Source organism: Hemiscyllium ocellatum, chromosome 1 (assembly GCF_020745735.1).
Source record: "Hemiscyllium ocellatum isolate sHemOce1 chromosome 1, sHemOce1.pat.X.cur, whole genome shotgun sequence".
In the NCBI taxonomy this organism is placed as follows: domain Eukaryota; kingdom Metazoa; phylum Chordata; class Chondrichthyes; order Orectolobiformes; family Hemiscylliidae; genus Hemiscyllium; species Hemiscyllium ocellatum.
The window spans coordinates 36879744-36897466 of record NC_083401.1 but is presented as its reverse complement, the minus strand read 5'-3'; the positions used below and the strand labels follow the sequence as shown (position 1 = coordinate 36897466).

General features: G+C 42.3%; 1 protein-coding gene across 2 annotated transcripts in view; it reads left to right on the top strand.

Moving 5' to 3' along the window:
* The window catches only part of letm1 (leucine zipper-EF-hand containing transmembrane protein 1), an 87923-nt gene that overhangs the window by 37475 nt on the left and 32725 nt on the right, over positions 1–17723 (top strand). For both annotated transcript variants that reach the window (XM_060846486.1, XM_060846410.1), the window contains exons 4-6: positions 3557–3700; positions 5579–5716; positions 11117–11320. In XM_060846486.1, the coding sequence (XP_060702469.1) occupies positions 3557–3700; positions 5579–5716; positions 11117–11320 (486 nt within the window). The remainder of the gene's footprint in view (positions 1–3556; positions 3701–5578; positions 5717–11116; positions 11321–17723) is intronic.

The window sequence follows — 17723 nt, the reverse complement described above, 5'->3', positions numbered from 1 at the left end:
TTTGCCAGCAGCTTAGCAACCTTCTTTTTCGCTTCCCGGAGCAACCTAGGATAAATCTGGTCTGATCCTGGGGACTTATCAATTTTAATGTTTACCAAAATTTCCAGCACATCAACTTCTTCAATCTTGATCTGTTCAAGGCTGTATCCCAGCTCCTCAAAGTTCTCATTCACATTCTCATTGAGCTAGCTTCTGATCTGTAATCCAAATCCCTTGATTCTCCTTTGCCCAACATCCTTTAATATATTTACATGAGATAAAGTTACTTATCTCGTTTTGGTTTCTAATAGTAATTGATTGAGCATAAACTATTGTTTGTGGAAGACGGTTCAAAAAATCAACCATCCTTTGCATGTGAAAGTCTTTCCCACACAAATGGAATTCATGTTTGCTTATTCTTAGACTCCCCAACCAGTGAAAATTTCAGTGCAGTAGATATGACATTTTTCCCAAAGCACAACATAGCACTCAGAAATGTTTCAATATGTTTTCAATACTTTTGACTTACAGACACATTCCTTGCAAAGCATATTGCCCAATGAGTGCTCCAGTTTCTAGCCTCAAGGGAGACAAGAGCTGCAATAGCAAATTTTCCCTTTTGCGCATCTGCAGTGGCTACCTTAAGCTTTCGTCCTTCACTCAGCATGGAGCAAACTTTAGAATGTGCCAGTCTGTAAAACTCCCTTGAGGGCAATTTCTTGCATTGGAAGATGAGCACGTTTTGGGCAGACAGTGTCTTTCAGATGGTCTTCCATGTTTAGTTGATATTCGTTTAGGTTGTGTACTTGGAAACAGCCAAAGAGTGCAATGTGCTATATGTAGCTGCTCGGGATGGACATATGAAAAAACTACATTTCTCTTACATTGTGAAATTGGAAAACTTAGTTTGAAGTTGCTACTTACTGTGCAAGGTTGTATTTTGAAAGCTAGTGGTCATAACACTGCAATGAAAGAGTAGCCATGAGCTCCACAGTGAAGCTTTAAAATTTCTAAACAACTTCTCAACCCAAAATCACAATCATTTGTGGTTGATTGCTTGAGTAATCTTGTTGCAAATTCCACAACAGTATCTGTACAAATGATCATGTTTCTTCGAAGCACATTGTAGACATGGTGGATTGGAATGCACAAACCAGAATATATGGTAATTCAATAATTTATATTACGATTTCTGTGCTCAGGTTAACTAATGAAACAAAAAATTCTCTAACTCCAGTATGTTCTGTGCCATGAGTTAGTGTATGATCAGTTGTTTTGCTTCCGGCCTGCTCATGAGACTTGCTGATGAAGAAGAGAACAATGATGAAACTGAATGTGTTGCGTCACTACTTACCAGATGCTCTTGTTAAACAGTGACATTCTAGTCAGAATGTCCTTTGTTTTTATTAACTTAGGCTCAGCATTTTATTTTGAAAGAATGAATGAAAACAATCCAGAATGTCATGAGTAATTTGCCCTTACATTGGGAAATGTGTTATTTATGTTTTTGCTAGAGATAGGTCTTTAGATTTTTGAATGAAGCATTTGCAGAATCATCGATTTCCTAAGTACAGAGGAACCTCGATTATCCGAATATCAATTATCCAAATTTCGGATTATCCGAAGATCTCAAGGTCCCGATAGAAACCCGATCAAAAGATGTTTCCAACACTGATCATGTCTTTTGTTATAATAATTAAAAATGAATTTGGCTGATTGAAATGCTGCTGAAAACAGTCCTGGACATCGATGGCAGCCCAGGCACCATCTCCACTGACCGTCCACCCTCTCTTTCTCTCTCCCTAACACTTTCCCTGGAGTTCTACACAAGAGTGTACCCTAAGGACACTTTTCCCCAGATAATCTCTCCATCATTGTCCTGGACAGGGTAAAGGTGGAACTTGTCAAAAGGTTGATGTTAAAAAGGTGTGTGTGTGTGTGTGTACTATTGAGATTCACCCCCTCAAAGGCAGCAGCAGTTTTGCTGTTGGTGTCCAGTCTGGCTGCCCCAGAGTTGGAGGGAGAGAGGGTGGCGCTGGGCAGGGTTGGTGGTTGGGGGTGGGGACAGGGACGGCCTGGGGTTTCAGCATTGCTGTGGGTCCCTTAAACACAAATGTGTCTGATCAGAATTAAATCCTGAGACAGAGTGGGGAGCAAGGCAGGCAGAGCAAGGACAAAGGAAACTTCAGAAAACTACGAGCCCCAGAGGAGAGGCATTGAATCAATTAACCAAATTATCAATTATAGAACGGAATACTGCCAGCCCATCTCGTTGGGATAATCGAGGTTCCTTTGTAGATTGTCAAGTCATGCTTGCAATTCATTCCAGCACACATCTGACTATAGATATGAGGATATGAGGCTAACTGGCCCATAGTTTCCTTTCCCGCCCCCCGCTTCCCACATTTGATAAATACAAGCTGTTAAGACTGTTCCTTTAGCGAATTTTGGGAAATCATAATCAGCATTTTATTCCCTCCGTATCTGAAGTTGTAGTGTTTTGCTCCACCAAACCAGGGATGAAACCTTGCTTTAATTAAGAGTGCTGGAAGCCATCCCAGGAGCAGCACCAGGTGCATTTGAAATTGTGGTGAGCTACAATGGGCACATGTCACACTTCATTTTATTTCATGTATACCAAATAATAGAAACAGTGATTTGGGAAAAGCAAGCTAACAACCAATGGAGGAGATCTAAGTTTTGCAGTCCTGCCAGATAAAGTAGTGAACGGTGGTGAAAATTTAAACAACTAATCTCAGTATGACTATAGAGTCATGACTATAGGTGTTTTGTTCATCTGTAGACCCAGGTAATGTATTGGAAACCTGGGTTTCAATCCTGTTTTGGCAAGAATTTGATGACCGTGGCAGCATGTTGGTTCGGTGGTGAGCCCTCATTAATTTACTGTTTATCTTAATGACTTGGAGGAGAGGTTGTTTCTCCTTGTGACAAGTTTCTATAACCAGAGGGTGTAATCTCTGTGTAAGGCTTTACAGATTGAGTAAAGTGATGAGGAGGAATTTGTTTGGAGGGTAGTGAATCTTTGGAATTCTTTACCACAGAGGGCTGTTATGTATATTCAAACTTGAGATGGGCAGATTTTTAATCAGCGAATCTAGATTATGGGGAAAAGTAGGCAAGTGGATCATCAGAACAGTCCTGATCCCATTGGTTGGCAGAAAACACGATGAATGGCCTACATTTTTATTTGTGGGAATAACCATCATATTATCATTTGGAAATGGACAATTTCTTGGAGAGAATTTTCAAGTGCCAGTGAAAGGTCGAGGGAGTGGGATTAATTTAAATAACTGGAACAAAGAAATGGCGTTGGCCCAATGGGCTGTATGACTTGTGTTTTCCCACGACAAGCATTGGTTCATTTTTATTGTCAGATACTTCTGAATTACTGGTCCAGTAAATTTACCCTCATAGACTATACCATGAGGAAAATTATATCAGTTCAAGTTTTAATCAGGCAAATCTGCTTTTCGCTGTCATTAATTGTCAAACATTTTTAAGTGAAATTAAAGGAATTGCTTTTGAATTTTAACTTTTTTTTAAATCTCCTTAACAGTTTCTGAGGACATGTGCTGATCTCTTTCGCCTGGTGCCATTCCTAGTATTCATCATTGTTCCATTCATGGAGTTTCTTCTTCCTGTTGTCCTTAAACTTTTCCCTAACATGCTTCCTTCAACCTTTGAGACCAAATCAAAGAAGGTGAGTATGTATCGACACTGTGTTTTAGCATGCATTTCTAATCTCTCCAGTCTGGAATGCCTGGGACTGAAGTCACTTTAGGGTATTTCTGGATTAATGATATTACATTAGAATGTCTAATACCCAGTATGTAAACCAGAGCAAAGCATGGATATTTATCTTTGTATGAAGCCTAAGACATTAAACGTAAGCATTCATTTATCTCCCAAATATTTATGTTCCTCCTCTCTCCATGCTCTCATATAATGCACAGGTGGACTCAAAACGCTTCTGTCCTAGTGTATCCAACCTATAGATTTCCTCACTGGAGAGGTTGTGTATTGTAATATTCTAAAGCACCACATGTCAAGTTTTGCATGGTGTTAACTGCTCAAGTTGGACTATGTTTGGTTTAATCTGAATTGTTACAAACCTGTAGCACTTGAACTAAAAATTCTGCAAGTATGTTTGTGTTACACAAAATTTAAGGCAGGTGTTATCTGAATTAGGAAGTTCTAGCTTTTGTCTAATTGTTACATTATTTGTGCCAATGAAGTTTTAAAACTGAGCCTCAAAATTAAGCTTGAGGTGTTTTCAAATTTTTTCCAATGTTTCCACTTCAGAAAATTTATTATGTGCTGCGAAGGTAGTAAACTGCTTTAAAGACCATTAGTTAAAACACTTGTAAATAGATTAACAAGAATCAATAGGTTAATAGGAATTAATAGAATAACAGGACAGCACGTTGGCTCAGTGGTTATCATGCAGCCACACAGTGCCAGGGTCTCAGGTTTGATTCCAGCCTTTGGTGACTGTGTGGAGTTTGCACATTCTCCCTGTATCTGTATGGGTTTCCTCTGGGTGCTCTGGTTTCCTCCCACAGTCCAAAGATGTGCAGGTTGGGTGAATTGACCATGTTAAATTGCCCGTAGTGTCAGGTGCATTAGTCAGATGGAAATGGGACCCTCTTTGGAGGGTCGGTGTGGACCTGTTGGGCCAAAGGGCCTGTTTCCACACTGTAGGGAATCTAATCAAAATGGAACATGTTCACAAACCAAAATTTTGCCTAAAACAGTACTTGATACATTCGTTTCTTAAAAAGTACTCACCCTCTAATAATCAACACCTTGTTCTTTTCTTCCTTGACATTGTAAACAGTCTACTTTCACCTTTCCCAAATACAAACCTTATGTGAATCTTGACTGACAAGTTAATGGCCTGTTATTTCAGCACTGGGCTATGTTAGCTAATTCTCATCTAATTGTACCTAGGTCACTTAGTAATTTAGAGCAGCCTGGCTAGCTATCCTTTTGTCTTCTCCCTGCTCCGATTCACTCCAAATTTCAGCTTTTTACCAAGCTAAGTTAGTTAAATACAGACAGAATATACCAACTTTTTTTTATGTTCTGCAGAACAAAGTGACTGAAGTATTTGTAAGTTCCTAGTTTTGCCTGATACATTAGACTTCAAATATTCACTATTTTCTGCTGCCATCCACATATCAAACATTTTTCTTCCATTGTGCAACAGAAGTAGTAGTGATATTTTACACTGCAGCTGTATCACTGTGATACAAGTCTGAGGCAAAGGCTTATACCCGAAACATTGGTCCTCTCCACCACCTGATGTTGTCTGGCTTGCTGTGCTCTTCCAACCTCCTGCTTGTTCAATGATACATTGGCTAAGACGTATGTCCTCCCCCTTGATAGACTAAAATAGAAATTGTTCTAAGTTGGTGAAAACTAGTAAATGACTCACTTGAACTTGAGTAGAACAAATTAGGTGTTTATTGAAACCTGTTAAGCAGGTTATAAAATTGTATTGGATACAAATACTGGAAATGTATTATTTTGAAACATCTAATGTGTTTGAAAGCTAATGACTATTCATTTCCATTAGGAAGAAAGGTTGAAAAAGGAGCTGAGAGTGAAGCTTGAAATGGCAAAATTTCTTCAAGATACAATTGAAGAGATTGCTCTAAGAAATAAAGCGGCTAAGGGTGATGTTACGAAAGACTTTTCTACTTTCTTTCAGAAGGTAAAATTTAGACTTCAGCTGCACTTATGGTTTGTTGCCAATATTGAATGCACAAGTGAAAATTACAGTTGTCTAATACTTTTTAATTTTTAGTATTAACTTTTGTCTCTTTGTGTTTTATTTAAACACAAGCTTTAGTTCTGAGACAGCAGACTGTGACTGATCTCAATCACCTTCAATTAGTGCTAATCCTTTTGATTTAGTATCCATTGATTGTTATCAGAAGGTAAAAGTATGTATTTGCATTTACAGGACTGAATTTGATAATGTGAAAATTTTGCAGCTTATACTAGCTGTCTAGAGAATGTGGATTGAGGGTTATTAATGCCCATGAAGTTATATCCCTGCCTTATTCACTGGCTGCAGGAGTGAGACAGGTGTGAGAAGTATAAAGGCTCTAACATTTTCTGCTTTGGTGGATTCACATTTGATAATTTTTAATCTGTGGAAACACGTGCTTGGAGGGAAATAAAGTTCATCCAAGAAGTTTGAAGCAAATTTAATTATTCCTAATCTGAGATACTTCCTCCGACAAGCAGCTTGTTTCACCTGTAATTTCAGGGAATTAAATTTAAGATGCACACATTAATTAACTTGTTGAAAATGCTAATATAGCAGTGCCTTTGCACCTCACCCAACTGGTGGTTGTTCATGCTCAAGCAGCAGACGTATATTTCAAACAATTTGTACCCATGTGGCCTGATACAAGGATGCAAGGATGGTGCTTGCTCGTGCCAAGAATGCATGGTGGAGTCTTTAAATGTGGGGAGGCTATGGTGCTGTAGCTACCACATGGTTCTGGTTAAACAGAAAACGAGCACTGTGCTACAAGACCGCTTAACACTGGTATCGGCATGATGATGTGGAATATTAGACACACTTTCTGTCACAATGAGAAGAACAAAACCAATCTGCCGAAATACTATCCTATTAACCAATCTCCTGCTAAATGATGGAAGGTATGCAGACAGTGCTATCAAGTGACATTTACTGGTGCAGTTGAGTAAAGGAGTGAGTCAAACAATCAGGACAGGAAGGAACAAAGGAAAGACTGAGGTAGGACTGGTAAATTAAATTACATTCAATTTCAATGTGAAAGGCCTGATAGGTAAGGCAGATGAACTCTGGGCACGGTTGAGAACGTGGGACTGGGATATGATAGCAATTCCAGAAACGTGCCTCAGAGAAAGACTGGACTGGCAGCTTAATGTTCCAGGGCATGAATGCGACAGGAAGGAGAGAAAGCAGGACAAAAGAGGAGGACTAGTGCTTTTGATTAGGAATAACATTACATCTGTTCTTTGGGAGAGTATTCCTGGGAATACATCCAGTGGAATTATTCGGGTGGAACTGAGAAATAAGAAAGGGGTAATCACCTTATTGGAATTGTACTACAGATCCTGTCTGAGGCGGGAAGCAAATTTGTAAGGAGGTCTTGGTTATCTCGAACAACAACAGGATGGTAACGACAGGGGATTTTAACTTTCTGAACATAGACTGGGACTGCCTTGTAGTTAAGGGCTTGGATGGAGAGGAATTTAAGTGTGTACAAGAAAATGTTCTGATTCAGTTTATGTACGTACCTACTAGAGAAGGTACAAAACTTGACCTTCTCTTGCTAAATAAGACCGGGCAAGCGACTGAGGTGTCAGTGAGGGATCACTTTGGGGCAAGTGATCATAATTCTATTAGTTTTAAAATAGTGATAGAAAAGAATAGACCAGACCTAAAAGTTAAAGTTCTAAATTGGAGCAATGCAAATTTTGATGGCATGAAGCAAGAACTTTCAAAAGTTGATTGGGCAGCAGATATTCGCAGATAAAGTGACAGCTAGGAGGTGGAAAGTCTTCAAAAATAAGGTAACAAAAGTCCAGAGAGTGTGTTCCTGTTAGTGTGAAGGCAAGGCTGGTAGGTGTTGGGAATGCCGGATGACTAGAGCAATTGAGGTTTTGATCAAGAAAAAGAAAGAAGCATACACCAGGTGTAGACAGGAGAGATAGAGTAGAAGAGTGTAAAGGTAGGAGAAGTATACTTAGAAGGGAATTAGGAGGGCAAAAAGGGGACATGAGATACCTTTGGATTCTCCACAACCTTATTTGCCAAAGGGATTCTGCAAATACATTAAGGATAAAAGAGTAACCAGGGAGAGAATGGGGCTCTTTAAGGCAATCCACGTGTGAAACCGCAGGAGTTGGGGGAGAAACTGAATGAGTACTTTGCGTTATTGTTAGCTATGAAGAAGGATGTGGAAGCTAGAGAATGTGGAAAAATAAATAGCAACACCTTGAAAAATGTCCTACTTTCAAAGGAGGAGGTGCTGGGTGTCTTAAAACGTATAAAAGGTGGATAAGACTGCAGGATCTGATCAGATGTGTCCTGGAACTTTGTGGGAAGTCTGGGAAATGATTACTGGGCCCCTTGCTGAGGTATTTGTATCATTGATAGCCATGGGTGAGGTGCTGGAAGACTGGGGGTTGGCTAAAGTGGTGCCACTATTTAAGAAAGGAATAAGGAAAAGCCTGTCAACTATAGACCTGTGAGCCTAACATTGGTGCTGGGCAAGTTGTTGGAAGGGATCCTGAGGTACAGGATTTACGTGTATTGAGAAAGGCAAGGACTGATTAGAGATAGTCGATGTGGGCTTTGTGTGTGGGAAATTATGTCTCACTAACTTGAGTTTTCTGAAAAAGTGACAAGGCGGATTGATGAGGGCAGAGCACTGGATGTCATAACATGGACTTCAATAAGGTGTTCGACAAGATTGCTCATGGTAGACTGGTTAGGAAGGTTAGATCATGTGGAATACAGGGAGAACTAGCCATTTGGATACAGAACCAGCTTGAAGGTGGAAGGCAGGGTGGTGGAGGAGGGTCGTTATTCAGACTAGAAATCTGTGACCAGTGGTGTGCCACAAGCAGGTGCTGGGTTAACTGCTTTCTGCCATTTATAGAAAATGATTTGGGTGTGAACATAGGTGGTATAATTAGTAAATTTGCAAATGACCCCAAAATGGTGTAGTGGACAGCCAAGAAGGTTACCTCCAGAGTATAATGAGACCTTGAGCAGGTGAGGTGCTACCTGGGAAATGAGGGCAGGATTGATACACTTAGAGTTATAGCATGCAAACAGACCCTTCAGTCCAACTCATCCATTCTGTCCACATATTCTAAATAATCTAGTCCCATTTGCCAGCACTTGGCCCATATCCCTGTGAACCCTTCCAATTGATATACCCATCCAGATGGCTTTTAATTGTTGTAGTTGTAACAGCCTTCAACACTTCCTCTGGCAACTTATTCCATAATCACATCACAGCCTAGGTGAAAATATGGCCCCATCGGTTCCTTTTTAAATTTCTCCCTTCACCCTAGTCTCTGCTGTCTAGTTCTGGACTCTTCCCCCCCAACCCAGGGAAAGAACCTTTTCTATTTATCCTTTCCATACTCCTCATGATTTTATAAACCTTTATAAGGTCACCCCTCAGCCTCCAACATTCCAGGAATAACATCCCCAGCCTATTCAGTCTCGTCCTGCAGGAGAGAACCCTTTCAAGTTTCTTAACATCCTTCCTGTAGGAGGGAGACAAGAATTGCACACAATATTCCAAAAGTGGCCTAACCAATATCCTGTACAGCTGCATTATGATCTCAATTCCGATACGCAATGCTCTGACCAATAAAGACAAGCATACCAAATGTCCTTTTCACTATCCTATCTACCTGTGACTCCACTTTCAAGGAACTATAACCCTGTACTCCAAGGTTTGTTCAGTAACCCTCCCCAGGACCTTACCATTGTGTTTAAGGCCTGCCCTGATTTGCCTTTCGAAAATGCAGCATCTCACATTTATCTAGATTAAACTCGATCTTCCACTCCTTGGTCCATTGGCCCATCCGATGAAGATCTTAGTGACAAGGTTGTGGAGAGTGATGAAGGGGAGTGCCAAGGATCAAAGGGACCATGGTGTGCATGTCCACTGGTCCCTGCAGGCAACAGGACAGAGAAGGTGGTTAAGGCGTATGGGATATTTACTTTCATTAGCTGAAGCAGAAAGTTTGAGCAGGGAGGTTATGCTGAAGCTGTATAAAATGTTGGTCAGGCCACAGCTTGAGTATTGTGTGTAGTTCTGGAATTCACATTGTAGAGGAGGGAATGTGATTGCATTGAAGATGGCACAGAGTAGATATACCTGCATGTTACCTGGGCTGGAGAGTTTCATTATGAAGAGTGATTGGTTAGACTGTGATTGTTTTCCTCTGAGCAGAGAAGATTGTGAGAGTTCGTGATTAAGGTGTGTAAAATTGAGGGCATAGTAAGAAAATACAGGAAGGAATGTTTCCCTTTGATGGAGGAATCAATGACTTGGCGTCGATATAAATTAAAGGACAGAAGGTTCAGAGGGAATGTGAGGAAATATTTTTTCATCTCGAGGGGAATGGGAATCTGAACTCCCTGCATGTCATAAATCCTAATTAGGATTTGTGCCTCTACAACTCTGATATGCAGGGAGTTCAGATTCCCATTCCCCTTGAGATGAAAAAATATTTCCCCTCATCCCCGCTGAATAATATTTAAATGTGCACTTGTAATGCCAAGCCCCACAAGGCTCGAAGCCAAGTGATGGCACATGGAATTAGAATAGTTAGGTGGTTGTTTTGACTGTCCACATACTCTAATGTGCCAAAGGGCCGCCTTAATGTTGGAGATTTCTGATTTGAACTTTGTCATCTGGCAATATGCACTGCAGGAACTCTTTAAGACTCATGCAACAGCACCTCCCAAATCTATTATCTTTTACAGTCTAGAAGAACCAAGACAGCATGTCAATGAGAACATCAGTGTCCCAAGTTCCATTCCAAGGTTTCTTTAAAATGTTGCAATTCCTTCAATATTTGTGGCTGAAAATTCTGGATTGTCTACGCAAAGGCATGAAAAGTCCCTTCATCACATGGATTGGAGAAGTTCACACAGTGACTCATCACTATTTTGCAGGACAGTTAGGGATGGGCTTTAAATGCTATATGATTTAAGCCAATGAAAAATAAATCCAAATGCTGTAAATGCACAGTGTCATTTCTGTAAATGCACACCAGAGAGCTCAGCCTAGATTTTGTGGTCGCAATGATGGTATTATTGTCAGCATTTGTCAATACTCCTCTGCACTTTGTTTTTGTTTAGCAACTTATATATTCCAAGTGCAAGTTTAGAAATGGAAATCGGGAAGATGCTGTTGGTGATTGTGACATAGGTCGTCAACATCCCCTTCCCGAGAGGATTCATTTCTTTAAACTTTTCTGGTTTGCTATCAAAGAAAATGCGTCTTTGGAAGATTGACTTGATTACATTTATAATCATCTTTTAAATTGTGACAATGCTTGAAGGTAATATTGTTCTGTTTAGGTTCGAGATTCTGGAGAGCGACCGAGTAATGAGGAGATCATGCGTTTCTCTAAATTGTTTGAGGATGAGTTAACACTGGATAACTTAACTCGACCACAGCTGGTAGCGCTTTGTAAATTGTTGGAGCTGCAGTCAATGGGAACCAATAATTTTCTACGGTTTCAACTGATCATGAAGCTGCGCAGCATTCGTGCGGATGACCAGGTAACAATTGTATAATGTGGAGGAAAAAAAGTCTGACCAGAGATGAGCCATTGACATTGAGAGAATGTATTGTAGAAATTAAAATACTCAATCCTACAGCTCATTAAATCAATGAATAATTAATTTGTTTGAATTTATTCAGTTAATCTCTGTAAAACCTTGGGTTTCACTTCAATTTATTATTCTGGGAGGAGGTGAGAGAGCCAATCTCAGAGCCAATTGCTATGATAGCTGCAAGAGCCATTCCAGGAATAAGTGAGATTTCACAGTATTATTAGCTTTATTCAAACAAGTACAAAATCAATGATTCGCATCTTGCCTATGTTGAAATGCTAGTTTGTGACATGAGTTGACTGAGCACAGGTCTCTTGTTTTATTCTGCGGTTTGAAATTATTCTGTCTTCAATCTATCATCTGTGTGTGACAAGCCAGAAGAACCAGGCCTGATTAACTCCGAGTAGCTGCAACACGCAATGTAGTGATCAAAGACATAAAGTCCGATAGCACAGAGACAGACCCTTTGGCCCAAGCTGGTCCATGCCAACCAAAATGTCCATCAATGCTAACTCCATTTCCTTGTACTTGGCCTGTATCCTTCTAAACTTTTTGTATCCACACATTTGTTCAAATGCCAACTGCTTCAACCACTTCCACTGGCAGCTCATTCCACATGCATGCCAACCTCTGTTTTTAACAAAAACGTTGCTCCTCTGGTTCCCATTTATTCTTTCCCGTCTAACCTTAAACTGATACCCTGTACTCCTCAATTCCCCAACCCAGAAAAAGACTGAGTGCATTCATCCTATCTATGCCTCTCATGATCTTATGCACTTGTGAGATCTCCTCTCCGTCTCCTCTGCTCAAAAGAAACAAGTCCCAGTTTGTCCAACTTCTCCCTGTAACTCAGACCTCTGAGTCCTGGCAATATCCTTGTAAATTTCTTCTGCAAAATCTTTTTAGTTTAATAACTTCCTTCCTATAACGAGGTGACCAAAACTGAACACAATATTTCAGTTGCAGCTTCACCAACGTCCTATACAACTGCAATATAACTTGTCAACGTTTAAACTCCGTGCCTGACTGATGAAGGCCACTGTGCCAAAAGACTTCTTTACTGCCCTGTCTACCTGAGAATCCATATTGAGAAAACTGTGCACCTGAACTCCAAAGTTCCTCTGTTCCTCTACACTCCTTAAGGCCTGACCATTCACCAAGAAACTCCTACCTTGACTTGACCTTCCAAAATGCATGACCTCATACTAATCGATATTAAACTCCAATTGCCAATAGCTGAAAATGTGTTGCTGGTCAAAGCACAGCAGGCCAGGCAGCATCTCAGGAATAGAGAATTCGACGTTTCGAGCATAAGCCCTTCATCAGGAATACTCAGCCCAGTTCCCCCAGCTGATGAAGGTCCTGCTGCAATTTCTGATAACCTTCCTCACGGTCCATGATACCTCCTATTTAGTGTCATCTCTAAACTTACTAATCATGTCTTCTACATACTCATCAAAATCATTGATATAGATAACAAACGGCAATGGGCACAGCACCGACTCCTGAGGCATTCTGCTAATCACAGGCCGACAGGCATCGTTCCACTATTACTCACTGCTTCCTGCCATCAATTGTGTATCGAATTTGCCAGCTCTCCCTGGATTCCATTGATCTAACCTTCCAAAGCATATGGAACATTATCAAGGCCTTATTGACATCCATAGAGACTCTACCTACTGCCCTGCCCTCATCAACCTTCCTGGTCACTTAGAGTTATGACTCTAAGTCATAGAGATGTACAGCATGGAAACAGAGCCTTTGGTCCAACCTGTCCATGCCGACCAGATATCCCAACTCAGTCTAGTCCCACCTGCCAGAACCTGGCCCATATCCCTCCAAACCCTTCCTATTCATATACCCATCCAAATGCCTGTTAAATGTTGCAATTGTACCAGCCTCCACCACATCCTCTGGCAGCTCATTCCATTCACGTACCACCTTCTGCGTGAAAAAGTTGCCCCTTAGGTCTCTTTTATATCTTTTCCCTCTCACCCTAAACCTATGCCCTCTAGTTCTGGACTCCTCGACCCCAGGGAAAAGAGTTTGCCTATTTACCCTATCCATGCCCCTCATAATTTTGTAAACCTCTACAAGGTCACCCCTCAGCCTCCGACATTCCAGGGAAAACAGCCCCAGCCTCTCCCTGTAGCTCAAATCCTCCAACCCTGGCAACATCCTTGTAAATCTTTTCTGAACCCTTTCAAGTTTCACAACATCTTTCCAATGGGAAGGAGACCAGAATTGCACACAATATTCCAACAGTGGCCTAACCAATGTCCTGTATAGCTGCAACATGACCTCCAAACTCCTGTACTCAATACTCTGACCAGTAAAAGAAAGCATACCAAACGCCGCCTTTACTGTCCTATCTACCTGCGACTCTACTTTGAACCTGCACTCCAAGGTCTCTTTGTTCAGCAACAAGCCCTTGGACTTTACCATTAAGTGTATAAGGTAAAAACAATGACTGCAGATGCTGGAAATCGGAGTCTAGATTAGGGAGGTGCTGGAAAAGCACAGCAGTTCAGGCAGCATCCAAGGAGCAGTAAAATTGATACTTCTGGCAAAAGCCTTCATCAGGAATACAGGCAGAGAACCTGAAGGGTGGAGAGGAGGGTGAGGTTGGGGAGAAAGTAGCATAGAGTACAATAGGTGAGTGGAGGAGGGGATGAAGGTAATAGGTTGGGGGGGGGGGTGGTGGAAGGGTGGAGTGGATAGGTGGAAAAGAAGATAGGCAGGTAGGACATGTCATGGGGACAGTGCAGAGCTGGAAGTTTGGAACTGGGATGAGGTGGGTGAAGGGGAAATGAGGAAACTGGTGAAGTCCACATTGATGCCCTGGGGTTAAAGTGTTCCGGACAGAAGATGAGGCATTCTTCCTCCAGGCGTCGGGTGGTGAGGGGGTGGCGGTGAAGGGGGCCCAGGACCTCCAAGTCCTCGACAGAGTGGGAGGGGGAGTTGAAATGCTGGGCCACAGGGTGGTGTGGTTGATTGGTGCAGGTGTCCCAGAGATGTTCCTAAAAGTGCTCTGCTAGGAGGCGTCCAGTCTCCCCAATGTAAAGGAAACCGCATTGAGAGCAACAGATACAGTCTTTTCTACATTGGCAAAACAGGATGCCTCCTAGCAGAGCGCTTTAGGGAACATCTCTGGGACACCCGCACCAATCAACCACACCGCCCTGTGGCCCAAAATTTCAACTCCGCCTCCCACTCTGCCGAGGACTTAGAGGTCCTGGGCCTCCTTCACTGCCGCCCCCTCACCACCCGACGCCTGGAGGAAGAACGCCTCATCTTCCGCCTCAGAATACTTCAATCCCAGGGCATCAATGTGGACTTCAGTTTCCTCATCCCCCCCCCCCCCCCCACTTCTCCACAGTTCCAAACTTCCAGCTCAGCACTGTCCCCATGACTTGTCCTACCTGCCTATCTTCTTTTCCACCTATCCACTCCACGCTTCTCCCCCACCTCGACCTACTACCTTCATCCCCTCCCCCACTCACCTATTGTTCACTATGCTACTTTTTCCCCATCCCCACCCTCCTCTCCATCATCTCTCTGCCTGTATTCCTGATGAAGGGCTTTTGCCCGAACGTCGATTTTACTGCTCCTTGGATGCTGCCTGAACTGCTGTGCTTTTCCAGCACCCCTCTAATCTAGATATTGTGTATAAGTCCTGCTAAGATTTACGTTCCCAAAATGCCATACCTCGCATATATCTGAATTAAACTCCATCTGCAACTTCTCAGCCCATTGGCCCATCTGGTCCAGATCCTGTTGTAATCTGAGGTAACCCTCTTTGCTGTCCACTACATCTCCCGTTTTGGTGTCATCTGCAAACTTGCTAACTGTACCTCTTTTATGCTCACATCCAAATCATTTATGTAAATGACAAAAAGAAGAGGATCCAGTGCCGATCCTTGTGGTACTCCACTGGTCGCAGGCCTCTAGTCTGAGAAACAACCCTCCACCACCACCCTCTATCTTTTACCTTTGAGACAGTTCTGTATCCAAATGGCTAGTTCTCCCTGTATTCCGTGAGATCTAACCTTGCTAATCAATCTCCTATGGGGAACCTTGTCAAACGCCTTACTGAAGTCCATATAGATCACATCTACCACTCTGCCCTCATCAATCCTGTGAGTTACTGCTTCAAAAAACTCCATCAAGTTTGTGAGACATGATTTCCTACACACACAGCCATATAGACTATCCCTAATCAGTCCTTGCCTTTCCAAATGTACGTCCTGTCATTCAGGATTCTCTCCAACAACTTGCCCACCACAAGTCAGGCTTACTGGTCTATAGTTCCCTGTCTTGTCCTTATCACCATTCTTAAAGAGTGGCACCATGTTAGCCAACCTCCAGTCTTCCAGCACCTCACCTGTGACTATTGATGAGACAAGTATCTCATCAAGAGGCCCAGCAATCACTTCTCTAGCTTCCCACAGAGTTCTAAGGTACACCTGATCAGGTCCTGGGAATTTATCCACTTTTAGGCATTTCAAGATGTCTAACACTTGTTCCTCTGTAATATGAACATTTTGCAGGGTGTCACCATCTATTTCCCTACAGTCTATATCTTCATATCCTTTTCCACAGTATATACTGATGCAAAGTACTCGTTTAGTATCTCTTCCCATTTTCTGTGGCTTCACACAAAAGCCGCCTTGCTGATCTTTGAGGGTCCTGTTCTCTCCCTAGTTACCCTTTTGCCCTTAATGTATTTGTAAAAACCCTTTGGCTTCTCCTTAATTCTATTTGCCAAAGCTATCTCATGTCCCCTTTTAGCTGTCCTGATTTCCCCCCTCCTGCCTTTTTACTCTTCTCAGGATTCACTCAATGTATCCTGTCTATACCTTACATATGCTTCCTTCTTTGTCTTGACCAAACCCTCAATTGCTTTATTCGTTCAGCATTCCCTATACCTACCAGCATTCCCTTTCACCCTGACAGGAATATACTTTCTCTGGATTCCCGTTAGCTCATTTTTGTAGGCTTCCCATTTTCCAGCTGTCCCTTCACCTGCAAACATCTGCCCCCAATCAGCCTTTGGAAATTCTTGCCTAAATCCATCAAAATTAGCCTTTCTTCAATTTAGAACTTTAACTTTTAGATCTGGCCTATCCTTTTCCATCACTATTTTAAAACAAATAGAATTACGGATTTGTGAAGGGAAGGTCTTGCCTTACAAGTCTTATTGAGTTCTTTGAGGAGGTAACCAAGCATGTGGATGAGGGTAGAGCAGTGGATGTCGTATACGTGGATTTTAGTAAGGCATTTGATAAGGTTCCCCAAGGAAGGCTTATGCGGAAAGTCAGGAGGCATGGGATAGAGGGAAACTCGGCCAATTGGATTGAAAACTGGCTAACCGGTCGAAGTCAGAGAGTGGTGGTAGATGGTAAATATTCAGCCTGGAGCCCAGTTACAAGTGGAGTTCGGCAGGGATCAGTTCTGGGTCCTCTGCTGTTTGTTATTTTTATTAATGACTTGGATGAGGGAGTCGAAGGGTGGGTCAGTAAATTTGCAGATGATACGAAGATTGGTGGAGTTGTGGACAGTGAGGAGGGCTGTTGTCGGCTGCAAAGGGACTTAGATATGATGCAGAGCTGGGCTGAGGAGTGGCAGATGGAGTTCAACCCTGACAAGTGTGAGGTTGTCCATTTTGGAAGAACAAATAAGAATGCAGAATACAGGGTTAACGGTAGAGTTCTTAGTCAGGTGGAGGAACAGAGGGATCTTGGGGTCTATGTACATAGATCTTTGAAAGTTGCCACTCAGGTGGATAGAGCTTGTAAGAAGGCCCATGGTGTATTAGCGTTCATTAGCAGAGGGATCGAATTCAAGAGTCGTGAAGTGATGTTGCAGCTGTACAGGACTTTGGTTAGGCCACATTTGGAGTACTGTGTGCAGTTCTGGTCGCCTCACTTTAGGAAAGATGTGGAAGCTTTGGAGAGGGTGCAGAGAAGATTTACCAGGATGTTGCCTGGAATGGAGAATAGGTCGTACGAGGACAGGTTGAGAGTTCTCGGCCTTTTCTCGTTGGAACCGCGAAGGATATGGGGTGACTTGATAGAGGTTTATAAGATGATCAGAGGAATAGATAGAGTAGACAGAAACTTTTTCCCCGGGTACAACAGAGTATTACAAGGGGACATAAATTCAAGGTGAAGGGTGGAAGGTATAGGGAGATGTCAGGGGTGGGTTCTTTACCCAGAGAGTGGTGGGGGCATGGAATGCGCTGCCCGTGGCAGTGGTAGAGTCAGAATCATTGACGACCTTTAAGCGGCAATTGGATAGGTACATGGATGGGTGCTTAATCTAGGATAGATGTTCGGCACAACATCGT